Genomic DNA, 14,527 nt, shown 5'->3' with positions numbered 1-14,527 from the left:
GGATTATCACCGAGGAGCAAATCGACCGTCTGTCTATGGAACGTTTTTTGTCGAGAATCACGTTGTGTTCCGTAACCCTTTAGACCTGTAGTACATGATGCCCTGACATGTATGCCTAGCGGTGATTTAGTACTATCCAGGGGTATGAACAGTCGGGATCAGTAGGCTTCAAAAAGTGTACTGGCCTGTTGCGAAATGAATTTGGACTAAGTGCGCTTGGTCATTGCGGTCCGTGATGAATAACTGGCTTTTCAGGCTTGTATTGCATGCAATGAAATATACACAGATGGTGTCTCATTACGAAGGTATGAAGGCATGTCCGCGGGAATTTAATGTTGTAAGGCAGTGAGAACATTACATTTGGTAGCAAGCGCATACGATTCAACATGACACAGAGACAAAGGGGAAGTAGTCTTCAAGAATCTCGATGTAATAGTTGGGAGATGTCCCAGACATGGCCAGGCGGTGTGAATGATTCGCACTGGTTCACGCGATCTGGCAGTGACTGCGTAGCAAGTGTGGAAGTTCGAATTAGCTGCTTGAATTCTTCGCAAACGATTAGGGCAGGGGACGAAGCAAGAGAAACGCTTACAGTAGTGGGTGCTCAGATGCACATAAGGGGTTCCGAACGAGTGAGACAAGTGGGGGGCCTCTCCGTTGAAACTCTATCCATATTTGGAAAGTTTTGTTATGAGAAACATATGTTCGCTGCGATAACAAACACGGTGGGTTGGTTTGTGTCGATATCGTGAGGACTACCGCACGATGTTCACATCGGAGATCTGCAAATACAGCGCGGGAGTGAGACTGGTACGGATCGTCAGAAGGGTAATCTGAAGGGGGAGTTGAAGTAACTCACGGTGGATGGGGCAGGTCCTGGCATGGGAAATTGGATACAGGTGCTTTGAAGTCGTTGATATAATATTGGTTCCAAGGTGTAATGGTAAGGTGTTTGTAGGTGACGGACGTAAAATCATGTCTACACGGAAGACTTTATACCACGTCCAACATGACTGGGTGATGGCCCGTAGGAACAACTGATCGATAATCGATGTGGTGCCTTTTGCTCTGTCCTCACCAAATGACAGCATTAGCTGATTGGGGCGGCAAACGGCTGAATGGAAGGAAATACCGGATCGGTTAAGAAAGCAAGGTTAAAACATTGATTGATCCATGTGAAAGGGAACGTACTGTGCGTCATGGAAAGGTGGCTGGTATTTGCTGTGACGAGATGGTTGCTTCTTGGCTGTCACTGACTAGCCAGCTAGATCGTGAGAGCGATAGAAAGCTACCCCGTTTATTAAGGCTTGGAAGGAAAGGCTGGTCTGCCAAGCGGAAGGTGCTGCAGGCTTGATGCGGGCGGATTTGATGATTGGCCTGGTTGGGTCATGAATTTGGGATTGAGTGATCGTTCGTTGTCAATTTTTGCCGACGTGAGGTTAGCACATTTAAAGGGAACCAAGGGTCATGGCTGAGTGACAATCTGTCAATTTTTGCTACTTCTCAATCCAATTAAATCGTAAATTTTCGATCAGTCAAGCTTGAATCAAGTCTTAGCACACGTAAGGCTGAAACAGAAATGCAAAGCGTCACTCGGTCATCAGGTGTAGGGTCGTACGAAAGGCTGCCATTGAGATGGTCTGGCGATTTGAACGTGGTAGGCGTGGTAAGCCGTGCCAACTGCATAACTCCCCTGTTGCTAACATGATTGAGTTCCTTCAGCAACGTTATGACGGCCCGCGTAGAATGGAATACGACACCTTAATTGATTTGGGACGAACGCGTGGATCTGTGGAACCAATTGTTCTGGTCGAAGACGCTAGCGGGGAATCGGTCCTTCTGGAAGGGCGTTGCAAGTTGCGTGGAGTAGTTGTGCAGGGTGGCGAAGACCTTTGCGCGAGGATGGTCTTGGACGGTATGTCGAGCGAATGCCAAGCAATACTTCCGGGCTTGGAAGGCTTGACCGTCTCGGGACGTGGCCTGGTGCTGCAAGGCAACCCAGTCTGCACGGACGCCTATGGGGATGAGTGGAGGGTCGCGGTCTTAATGCATAGGGAATGGGACATGGCAGTACGTGACGAATTATATTTGACGAGTCCAATGCCATTGCTGATATAAGCGTCTGTAGAATTTGGTTTTCAGGGAGTTCAAGGTGTATTACATATACGACGGGAAAGATTTAGGCCGCAAGGCGGGATGGGGTATGGCAGTGGGGGAAGTAATGACATGCATGGGCAAGGTCGTGAGTATGGAAGGGCAGCGACGCAGGTGGATTGTAAAGGTCCTGGAAGTGGATTGTTTACCTTCAGCCTGATGTAGTAGAGCAAGCCTTGACATCATGTACATACGACGTTGATCTCTGTAAGACAATTGGACTCAATGGAGCAGTGCCGGTATGCGGAGCACAATGGTGTGCAAATACCAGTGGCGGGTGGGGTTACCAAGACTCTAATACTACGGACACGACCAGGTCCAGGTGACCGAGGGGCGGCGGAGCCGCCCAATACCTCGTACATACTAATGTGATCTTATACTAATATGTGTACATATAATTTTCTGTGTTGTTTTACTTTCATATGTATTTGTGTTCCTTGAGAATTCAATTTAGAAAAAAGATACACATAGTGACAATTCAAATGGTTATGAACTGTCTTTCCTGAGTCTTGGCCTGAGTCTTGGTGCCTTGATAAATTGATGAAGAGTGATTCTTTTTTTCCCGCCACTTGATCTGTGATGTAATAAAAAGATGATGTGAGATTAAGACAAGATCATAGGAATTGCTTTCCACAGAGGCCCAATCTCAACTTGACCAACTCTTGAATCGTATCTCTCTCTAATGGTCATCCCTTTTACGTTTTAATGACCTGTCCTTGATCCTCTCAAAGATCCTAAGATCATAAATCATCATTTATCATACATTCTTTCAAGTGAACCTTTGAATCATATCAAATATTCACTTTTTAGTTTGAACCTATCTGGTGATCTTGATCAAGTTCATGTCTTGAAATTATCAGATACCATTCAGGTTGTGGGCGCGGTAGTATTTTTTTAGGCGTGCCGAGGCGTGTTTTCTTACAAAAAAAATCGTCGAAAGCCAAAAAGTCGCTTTGATATTGTTATTTGTTCTATGTGTGTTTTGCTAGAGCCATGTACTACGGCAAAATTGCCTTTTTAAGGTGAGAAAAGCTGTCATAAGAGCTCACAGCGAGTGTCCAAGTCTTCAATATTGGTGACAGGACATGGAAATCCTACAATTTGGCGTAATTCTCGAAAAGGCGCGCCAACCCACATTTTGTTGATTAGCGGGGCGCCAAAGGCGCATTATTTGCACCACGCCCACAGCCTGAGATACCATGCAGGAAGGTAAACATAGTAGCTGTTATTTACCTGACCCTCATGTTGTACCCAGTGGAGTGTTCCAGGGGATGTACATGTAACTGTGAATTGGGTTCAATCAAGTTACTTTAGTTTCACCTTTTGTGTTGTTTATTTAAGTGGTATTCCTTCTTCATTGCTGTTGGATTGATCAGAGGCAAACAATTTCAATTGACTCGTAACATTTCAGGTATTTATCAAGGTCATCATCTTGTGAACTTCAGCAGATCTATACAACTATCTCTGATTCCTGTTGTATTTTTGTACTAACAGTTCTCATTGACTGTTGTTGGTACCCACAGGTTTCACTCTTTGGATCATGCACAGATCAAACAAATATGTGAATATTTCAAACAGAAATCAAATATATTACCTAATACAATCTCAACTCCCAATATTCACATCCTTGACCAAGTTGATCTATCCAATTATGCCAACTTGACATTATCAAGATTGGTCAAAGAGGGCAGTCTTAGCCTCTGAAAAGTACTACAAATACTGGGTTGCAGGGAATCTTCTCATAGCTGAGACAGGTATTTGTTGATTCTTTAAATCCGGCCCAAGTGGGAGTCAACCACCTGAAATTGCTCAAGAAGTTGGTCCTAATAATGGTCCTTCTACTTATGAGCGTGTAACTTATAAGGAGATTTCATCAAGAGGATCATCAAGATGAAATCACCAGTTATGTTAATTTTTCTCACTCAATGTCATTGGACTTGGAATGCCTCAATTGATTGAACATTCCAATTATTGCATTTTTAGACACTACGGAGTATTACAATTCTCTCAATGACAAGCTAAAAGAGAACTACATGGATAGCAACCGAGTGATACAAGAATCAGGATGGGATACATCACCCCAATTTGGTCCCTCTAAGGCTAAGATCTTGGATTTCAACCCAATCTGTCTTAACTCATTATTAGTCCAAATGGAAGAAGATCTCTCCAAGTTATATGCCATGAACAAATCAATTGACCCAAGTAAGTCCGAGGAGAACTCCCAAAAAAGACAATATTGGACCCAAAAAGCTCAAGATCATCACTTGAAAGGCTTAATGGGGTTACAAATCCAACTTCAAGTGAAGTTTATTCAGAATATCATCAGTAAAATCACACTTTCACTCCATACATAAGAAATTTAAGGGCATTTTGAAAGAAACCCGAGGTCTAACTTTTGATTCATTTAGATTTCCTCATGGCCTTCATCCTGCCCCAGGTTATAAACATTTACCTCATACTGGGCTTGTTTTAGCAGTAGCATCCAATAATAATTTTAAATGGATCATCAGTCATCCCAGAAAGCTATCATTCCAGGTACATCAAATCCATACCAGCTCAGTTCTTAGCCAAACACTGGATATCAACCAATGTGAATCTCTTTCATTTTCCACAACCTGTTTTATTTATATATTTTTTGTTGTTCAATTTGAGTATCCACCATAAAGCAAAGCCAAAATGCAGATCATTCATATGAGTAGGCCATTTATTCACACATTCAGAATTGATCTCTTCTTCAAATGTGCTGGATTGTTTTTGTAATTATATTTTTCAGATTATGGCTACCATACCTTTGTTTTCTTGCATCTCTAATTGTTTTGTGGACTTGTCCACAGTCTTGGTTTCAAACCTCTCTGGCCTCAAAAGACAATATTGCTGCTTTTGCTGTCTGGTTCTTATGGCTTTTTAGTTTCTGTTTGTGATTTGTGAAAAAATGATGTTTGCTCCCTTTTAAGCATGTTAGACTTTGTTTGCGCCACTGGTTGTTTTTCTATTTTGTTTTGAAACACATCCTTGCACAGTATGCCATGTCCTTCAATTTTGAAAACTTTGTTGGAGGCTCTTTTTGCTCATTCTAGAACAGAAGTTTTACATATGGTAGAGGTTGTGTGCAACACATTTAATGTTGTGCTTTGCCCAATGTGTAGAGCTTGTTTGTCAAAATGTGGTATGTATTCTGGCTGAGAGCGGCGCCCGCCGCCCCCAAATGGCTAGTCTTCCTATTATAGGGAAGGCCAGATCTTCAAAAACAATTGTGAAGTGAATTTTACTGGGATCCTGATCATGAATGGATTTACTGCCACATATGAATCAAATTGTAGAACAGAAAACTCGATTTTAAGACACAATCCAAAGAATCAAATTAAAGTTATCAATTAGTTCCAGTAGTTGTTCATTTTGAAAATCATACATCTGGTCATTAAGTCACTGTTAGAAGGGTTGAAGAGATTAATTGGATCAAGGTTTCAGATGAAGAAGTGATTAGATGTAAAAAATACAAAGTGTTTGGTGCTAATCCTACGATCTTAATTCATTGACGTTTGTGAAGGTTTGGTTTTAGAGGAAACAAACTCCATAGGATTACATGATCATGTAACTTGATGGGATATAGCTTCAACAAATAGTTTGTGTGATATGTTGTACCAATGCATTATTTGAGGGAGCTGACCCAGTTACATTCAAATTGAATTTACTGACTTGATGGGGTCTTCACCAGGGTTGGTGAAATTTGTTGAACAAATCTATAACTTCTGAAAGTTATAAAATGGTGTTTGTAGAGTTGCATGAGACCAAAGCCTTGAATTTCCATTGAGTCAAGTGGGTTATCTGACTGAAGCTTCATATATGGATCTTGAGTCAGTCAAGCTTTTAGTACTTCACATGGCTGTTGTATAACATTCTTTTCAAGATTTGATGATTTGACTTAAATGAAGTTTAGCAGACCAGTGTTTTGTGAATTCCTTTTGCAAGGGAATCATGGGGCATGAGCAAAACAAGAACAATTGTCATATAAACTTATACTACAAGTCTAATATTGATAGGGAAGATGGCTCAAACTAATAATTTAATACACACAAGAGATGAGGAATTGCAAGAAAACAAAAGATGTGAAGATGAGGTATAAACTGGATAGTAAAATGAGGATTTTGAGAAAGCTGTGACAGTCACAAGTGAAGTTTGTTGAGGCGGCGCCCGCCGCGGAATATGCTAGTCCTCCTCTATATAATTTTTGTTTTGTTTCTGCTGCATTTGATTGGTAGTGATTCCTCTAGATGCTGCTTGTAATGCCCTCTGTTCCGCTTGGATTCTCTCCTTTTCCGCTTGTGCTTCTTTTCTTCCTTTAGCTTGTTTGGCTGCTAATTGAGAATGAAAGTTTTTGTATAATGTGAAAAATTTTCTGTTAATTTCATGTACCATTCTTGTTAATTTTATTTTATGAAAAAAAGAAAAAGAAAAGTAGCGAATAGAAGAGTTGTGAAATCAACTCTCTGGAGTGAGGTTGCAGGCTAGAGGTAGATGGAGGATTGGGTGGCAAGAAAGGTAGTTAAAAAAGTTTTAACTTTCTTCTTGTGTAGTACCACCCTTCTTCATGCCCGAGTCTGTGCCCCGTTTCTCAATTCCTGTATCGAGGCCTCGGGCTGCCTCTTGCACTGGCAACCAGTTCCACTCCCGTCTAAGAGCATCCGCAATCGTTTGCGGTAGATTTGGCGTTAGTTAACTAAAAGTTAGAGAAAATTAGCCGGAGCCAAGTAATATAATGCCAATTCCCACAGTCGTTGGAGCTAACGGTGTATTAGGTAACAGTTACCCCACACTTCAAAGCCTGGTTCCACAATGGCTTTGAAGTGTGCTAGAGCTAAACTCTCTTTATCTTTGGTGTCATCTGCAATTTGTTTTTGCAATTTTTTTTTTGCAATTTTTTTGAAACATGGATGCAAAAGCCAATATTCAACGTCAATTGAGACTCATCCAAGAAGAAGAAGATGACAAATATGACAAGTTGATCTTCTCTTTCTTCCTTCAACCTGAACAAACCTACAAAATCAACACACGCACGGTCATTGACTGTGACCGGATTGCTGCAGACCAAAGTCTACGACGCGACTACTTTCAAGACTCACCGCTATACCCTTGAGCTTACTTTGAGAGAAGGTTTCAGATGAGTCCTGAGCTTTTTAGCAAGATGGCTGCTGACCTACAGGAGCACAACATCTATTGGGTACAAAATGTTGAGTGAGGTCTCTATGTTTATGTATCTGAAGTTGATGATGCTGATTATCTACATAAATAGGATTGCTGTAAAAGACTCGGACTTTCAACCTTCCAGAAGATGACGGCTGCGCTACAACAACTAGCCTATGGAGTTCCCGGTGATGCAGTTGATGAGTACCTCAAGATTGGAGAAAGTACAGCTCTAGAATCTATGAAAAAATTTGTGAATGATATAATTGAAATATATGGCAAAGAGTATTTACAACCTCCAAACCCCGATGAACTTGATATTATATTCAAAGAGAATGAGTTACGAGGATTCCCTGGATGTAAAGGCAGTATTGATGGAATGCACTGGTATTGGAAGAACTGTCCTCAAGTGTGGGCAGGTCAGTACAAAGGGAAGGAGAAGTACACATTGGTGGTTCTTGAGGCAGTTGCTTCAAAAAACCTCCGTATATGGCATGCTTTTTTTGGCACACCAGGGGCGCTCAATGATATCAATGTTTTACAAAACAGCCCATTGTTTGATAATTTTGTTAATGGTACAAGGTTCTCTTTTGTACAAATAAATCCAGTTTGATAATAATTTTTTTTCTTTTGTTTGAATGTTTTGAAATGAACAGGTTCCAAAGACCAGGTTCATTTCATGGTCAACGGACACAACTACACTCAAGAATATTACCTGGCGGATGGGATCTACCCCCCATGGCCAGTCCTCATCAAGTCCATCCATAATCTGACTGATGAAGCCAGCAGATTGTTCTCAAACCTTCAGGAGGCACTCCAAAAGGATATTGAGCGTGCTTTTGGAGTTCTTCAAGCACGATGGCACATACTAGCAGAACCATGTTGGCTTTGGGATGTATTAGATATGACAAAGATCATCCTATGTTGCATTATTATCCACGACATGGTAGTCAAAGATCAGAGCAAAAAGGATCAAATCACCATTGATTATCAATCACAACATGATGTTGAGGTACATCCAAATTGCCTCGATCCACAAATTGGCTATACTCTTGCTCGATACTATGACATGATGGCTGAGCTGAGAAATCGAGATCTCCACTTGCAATTAGTGGAAGCTTTGAAGATATCCATGTGGATGAAAAGAGGTGGGGTACATGTTTAGTTTGCAAGGTTAATACAAATTAATACAAAGGCATCTCAATTTCATGTTTCCTTCTCAGATCAAGTATCAGAATTTAGATACAATCATCAAGAAATAAATCATACAAAAGAAATTAAAGAAAAGAATAAAACCATAAAATCATTCCATATTTCCTAATTTCTTTGTTCCTAATTGTTCATAATCTAATGAAAAAGAAAAATAAAAAGATTTCATCTCATGTTTTGTTTCCTATTTGTTTGAGAATGTGAATAAGCTACTTTGAAATGAAAGTTACAAATCATCAATATACAACTAACTATCCCTGAGCTTCATCCCTATACTTCTTCAATAACCTTGCTTTCATCAGTTTGAGGAGCTCCCTTGATTCATCATCAGGACACTTATCAGCTGAAGTCATCAACATGTTCATATCCTCAGCATACACCTGGCTCCTCTTAGCCTCTCCCTCGATTTTCTTAGCCTATTCCTCAAGTTTGAGAGCACACTCAGCTAGCACATGTCCTTTCTCCATCACCACTGCTTTTCGCTCCTGGATGTCAGTTGCGCACTTAAGTTCATTGGTGCGTTTGATTTTGATTTTGTGTTCTTCACGTTGACGTTTGGCTTTTTTCTGACCAACAGGACGTTCAATTCTTGTTGATAGCGACCCATGAGATCGCCAACTGTTCATCTTCAGCTGGCACAAAATTTTCACCACGCTTCTTGATGGTAGCAGTCCTTGAAGTGGAATCGGGTGGTTGTTGAGCCATCTGCGTTGATGAAGTTGATGGTGGGTGAAAGGGTGATGTGTAGGAAAGGTGGAAGTTGATTGTGGGTGATGGGTGATGTGTACAAGGTGCGTGGATGAAGGGCAGTTGTGTTTTTGAGGGCACGGAGGTTAGCTATTGCAAGAGCTAGGCTGGGATAAATTTGTCCCAGCCTGGAGATTTTTTGTCGCAAACATAACTAAAGATTTCTTAATTTTGCACCATTGTGTAAATTTTGAAATCTTTAGGTTAAATACTTAGCTATTCCACCAACTCAGTGCAACAATTGCGGATGCTCTAATGGACTGGGGTACACCGCCGCCAGCTCAGGGTATACTCTTGTTAAGTCATGTTTCACCTACTAGATTTTTTAGCTTTTCCTTTGTCACAATTGTTTGTTTCTGTTGAAGCTTTAAACTAATACTAGTTCTTCTAGTCTGTCTTCCGCTCTACACTTTTCACTAACACTAGTTTATCTAGATAGATATTTTTCTCTCTTTATGCAATTCCACAAGTTACATTGTTACGGTAGATCTTTTCACTAACAGTAGTTTATCTAGTCTGCGCTTCATCTGTCTCGTCCCAATACAAATATCTCATATACACAAAATCACACACAAAATGACAACGTCAAAATACAATTAAAAAAAGATGAAAAAGAAAGTAGTATGTAACATAAATAGTTTTTGTTTTACTCCCTTGGGTTACCATCCATATTATTACCATCTGCAATATTTGGAAGTTTAGTTTGTACAGCTGCAAGTGCAGTTGTATGTTTCATACAATAATGTACTAAAGTCACAGAAAGAAAACAAAACAAAACAAGTTGAAAAAAACCTCTTGACAAAAAATGGAAGTAAAGGAAAGTAAAGGAAAGTAAAAGAAACTTATAAAGTTCAGATCTAAGCGTCTCATAAGAAGCCTGACCCTTCTTCATATGCCTAATATAATCTTCAGCCAAATCTTTATCTTCCAAAATCAACCTCACCTTTTCATTTGTGATTAATTGTGATTCTTTTTCAAATTCAATTTGTAAACTCATTTCCTCCAACTCTTTCTCTTGTGTTTTATTTTGTCTTTTGATGCCTGTTTTTCTTTTGTTATCTATACCTGAATGAACTCTTGAGATCGTGTCTTGCATGACTTCGGTTCTTCTTTGTGCTTGCTGAAAAAATCAAATCAAAATCATAGTCAGTTTTAGTAAATTAGAATGAGGTTTTTGTGTGTGGTTAAGAAACCTACAGATGTTTTTTTTCAATTTCATTTAATTCCACCATTTAAACTTCATACTCTTCATCAAGGGCATTCAAATGTTTTTTAACTCCTTCAATCATAATCGTTTCAATTTCCCATTCATCTGCTAATTTGATACACTGAACCAAATCTTTTTGATATTTATCTATTGATTTAATTCTAGATTCCAAATTATGTGAATTAGATTGAGCTAATCGCACTTAATTCTGAACTCAATGTTTTTTGTAATGATTCGATGGGGATTTCACTTTTTCGGGTGATGTTGCAATTCAAGTTGATAATCTATTAATCTCATTTTCTAACCTTTGAACTTCTGCTACTGCAGTACGCTAAAATAAAACAAAACACAAAAAACACATTCATCAGTTGTGGTGTATTTAAAGACATTACTTTTTGAGGGGTTATTAATTTCATTCTTACATTTTGTTCACAAATTGTTCTTCTTGTGTGAGGGTTGGGTGCTCTAAAGAGGACTCAATGCTCACTAAGTGGGTACTAGATGGTGGTTATTGTTTGAATATCTATCTTTTATATTTCACTTATAATGTAATTACAAAGGAAATGTATGAAAGATAGAGAAAATGAAAGGGGGACTGGTCTGTTTGGATAAATCCAGACAGACTACAGTTAAATGACTCCTTAAAAGGAGATTTATTAAATATAATTATAATTAATTATAATTGAAAACTGGATCCAAGGTTTTCCTTCAAACTTCTAGTTGACAGGTTGAAGAGTGAGGTCTAGATCACCACACTGGTTGTTCTTATGGTCACCAACCTGGGGTTGTTCTTATGGTCACCAACCAAAGTGCTTGTATGTAGGTCACTAGCCTTGGGTTGATTTGAGGTCACCAACCTAATTTGATTTCTACTTGGGGGAAGTAGAGGATCCAGAGAGGAATGAAGATTGTATTACCTACTTTTAATCAGGAAGCTGATTAAAGTTGATGAAGCTTATCACTAGTCTTATTTATATATAAGACTTTTGATGTGTACTTCAATTGAACTTTAATTGTTCTTTAAAAGTAGTGGGTAAATATTTCTTAGGGAGGAAATCTCTGAAGGCTGAGAGAGAAGAGCTTTATATACTCTTCTCTCCAAACCTAACTGTGGTGATATTTGCTTATATCACTACTGTGGTTTAGTGTTTAATTAGTACTATTAGTTATGGTTATCACTAATGCTACATAATTACATATGCCTGTTATGTATATTATGTAGTATAAGCATTTTAACTCTTGACACTGAGTTATGAGGTGTAAATAATGTTTTATTACATATTACATATGATTTTACATGGACTTGTATATGTAATTAATGTTTATATGTATTTTATTACATGTTACATGTGTTTTATAAGCTGTATGTACATGTAATTAGTTGTCTAAAGGTGGTTGTCTATGTTACAAGTTAGTCTTTGGGTACATACATATGTACCCAGGGCTGACATTCCCCACCCTCAAAGGAGGTCATTACTTCTTTTCAGAAGGTTTATGAGCTCTTTTTTGGGCTCTGAATTCTCGCAAGGTAGTTTTGTTATTGGGTACTTTATCTGCTGGTAGCCATTCATCTTCGTCTGCACTCCTATTCTTATATCTCACAAGGTAGAGTGTAGTAGATTTACCATTAACTTGCGTATCTCTTTGTTTTATTATATGCGAAAAAATCTTTTCTCCTTCAGTATCAAACCTGATAGGAGTATTCTTGGGTATTTCTCTGTCGGGGAATTTGCTCTTGTCAGAAGCGTGAAACTTCTTTATTAATGATATTGGAAATACCGGATGTTTTCTCCCAAATTCCTCTGTCAATGCTACTTCTACAGCATTGCTTCCATGGAATTTTAATATTACAAATGGTCCAACAAATTGGTCTTGAAGTTTCTTAGGTCCTTGCAGATTAGTAAAGTTTGTGGTGGAGAGTAGAACTTGTTCTCCTACTACAAATTTAGGTTCTTTATGAGTTTTATTCCACCTCTCTTGATTATAAGTCACAGAATCTTCAATACACTGAGCTGCTCAAGCTCTTGCTTTACCCAGCATATCAAAGAAACTTAGAGAAGTTGAATGAAATTCAACATTCTTATTCTTAATTTGGTCTTTTGGTAATCTAGGACAATAGCCTCTTTCCACTTCGAAAGGCTTCTTTCCTGTTGTGCTATGTATGCTGCTGTTATATGCTAATTCCAAAGCTGGTAGTAATGTATGCCAGTCATGTGTATGTCCATCTTTATCTGTGTAACAGAGTCCCTCAGTACAATACCTTCTGATGATTTCAGTTAAGGTACTAATATTCCTTTCACTGAGACCATCAGTCTGTGGATGGTAAGCAGTGGAAAGAGCTAAAGTTGTTCCAATAAGTGTGTGTAGACTTTTCCAAAATTCAGAAGTAAATTTTGGGTCTCTGTCACTGATAATAATTCGTGGCAATCCTACATCACTTATTATTCTTTCCCAGAAAAGTAGTGCAATGTCCATTGCTGTTGCCTCTTTGTAGCATGGCAAGAATCTTGTTCTTTTTGAAAATCTGTCCACAATAACCAGTACACAGTTGTAATTATTGATTAATGATGGCGGAAGACCAGTAACAAAATCCATGTTAATGACTTCCCATGCGTAAGTTGGTTCTTCTATTCTTTGAAGTAACCCAAATCTTTTCCCTGTGGCTTCATTTGCTTTCTGACATCTTTCACAAGTATTTACATATTCCTCAACATCTTGTCTCCAGTTTGGCCACCAAGCTGTGTTTTTGATTCTGTCTACTGTCCTGTCTTCTGATAGGTGTCCTGACATAAATTCATCATGACATACGTGCAATGTTTGTTGAATGTGTTCAGTAGCTATTATTACTAAAACCGCTGTATGCTTTTCTCTAAAGTATATGAGGTCAGATTCAAGTGAAATTTTTCCTTGAGCTAATCCGTCTTTCCAAGGTTGCTCAAGAGTGCTTGACAGCTTCAAATCAGTATTACGTGCAGACAGTATCCTGGTAAGTTTAGCTGTGTTACTATTTTTTTCATAACTGGTTTTTACTTCATCAAAAAATTCTTCAGATAATTCACATAAACTAATTCCCATCACTGGAATGTCTCTTTCCATCTCTTCCGGTTCCCATGCTGGATTACTGGAATCATTTGGCAACGCCATTCTACTCAGTCCATCAGCATTGTTATGGAATTTTCCTGGTCTGTGTGTAATTGTCATGAATGGTTTATACTCTTGTATTGCCATCATCCATCTCAACATGTGTCTACTTGGAGATTTGAGATTTGTTAGAGATCTCACTCCGGTACAATCTGTAATTACTTCAAAGTAGCTACCATCAAGGTAGTAGTGTAATTTTTCTAATGCCCAAACTAGTGCTAAAGCTTCTAGTTGGGGTGAAGAATATCTACTTTCAGTGTCTGTCAATTTTCTAGATATAAAGACAATTGGTCCTTCTTTTGGTTTTCCGTCAATTATTTGTGTTTGGTGGAGTGCTGCTCCTAATCCTTCAATTGATGCGTCAACATAAAGTTTAAAAGGTTTCTCAAAGTCTGGGTGAAACAAGATTGGTGCTGTTGTAAGTATTTGTTTTATCTTATTCACTGCGTCAATTCTTTCCTTTGTCATTTCAAAAACTACACCTTTAGCATAAAGTTTGTAGAGGCTACAAGTAATGATTCCAAAGTTTGGAATGTGAGCTCGGTAGTAGCTTGTAAATCCTAAAAATGAACTCAACTCTTGTTTATCTTTTGGACAAGGTTTTTGTAGTATTGCTGCTACAGAGTTTTGGTCTACTGCTACCCAGAGTCCTGATACACGGTGGCCTAGGGCTTTACATTCTTCAAAACCAAAATGGCATTTCTTTAAAGATATGGTCATCCCCATGGCTTTGGCTTTTAGCAATACTTTTTCCATTGCTTCTAGATGTTCTTTCCACGTAGTGTGAAAAACTATGATATCATCAATATATACTTTAAGCCATCCTTCCCTCAATTCTTTTGAAAATTCTGTATCCATCATCCTTTGGAAGAAAGCTGGAGCATTTTT

At 38.8% G+C, this 14,527-nt stretch overlaps 3 protein-coding genes across 3 annotated transcripts; 2 read left to right on the top strand and 1 right to left on the bottom strand.

Moving 5' to 3' along the window:
- Positions 1-386: 386 nt before the first annotated feature.
- Positions 387-2,118, top strand: MELLADRAFT_102831 (uncharacterized protein; the record flags this gene model as incomplete). Its single annotated transcript, XM_007405682.1, has 5 exons — positions 387-725; positions 795-850; positions 900-1,027; positions 1,536-1,666; positions 1,723-2,118. 5 exons carry the CDS (start codon positions 387-389, stop codon positions 2,116-2,118), a joined length of 1,050 nt encoding a protein of 349 aa, XP_007405744.1.
- A 2,069-nt stretch (positions 2,119-4,187) lies between these two features.
- MELLADRAFT_102830 (uncharacterized protein) lies at positions 4,188-5,690 on the top strand (the record flags this gene model as incomplete). The annotated part of the gene is made up of 5 exons (XM_007405683.1): positions 4,188-4,356; positions 4,592-4,689; positions 4,989-5,044; positions 5,175-5,320; positions 5,578-5,690. 5 exons carry the CDS (start codon positions 4,188-4,190, stop codon positions 5,688-5,690), a joined length of 582 nt encoding a protein of 193 aa, XP_007405745.1.
- Positions 5,691-10,023: 4,333 nt separating this feature from the next.
- Positions 10,024-10,795, bottom strand: MELLADRAFT_102829 (uncharacterized protein; the record flags this gene model as incomplete). Its single annotated transcript, XM_007405528.1, has 4 exons — positions 10,024-10,038; positions 10,235-10,411; positions 10,530-10,659; positions 10,749-10,795. The coding sequence occupies 4 exons, from the start codon at positions 10,793-10,795 to the stop codon at positions 10,024-10,026; spliced, it is 369 nt and encodes a 122-aa protein (XP_007405590.1).
- Positions 10,796-14,527: the final 3,732 nt, after the last annotated feature.

The sequence above is a fragment of the Melampsora larici-populina genome (assembly GCF_000204055.1).
Source record: "Melampsora larici-populina 98AG31 unplaced genomic scaffold MELLAscaffold_4, whole genome shotgun sequence".
Lineage (NCBI taxonomy): Eukaryota > Fungi > Basidiomycota > Pucciniomycetes > Pucciniales > Melampsoraceae > Melampsora > Melampsora laricis-populina.
The sequence above is the reverse complement of the archived record's forward strand: the minus strand, read 5'-3'. Positions and strand labels throughout refer to the sequence as shown.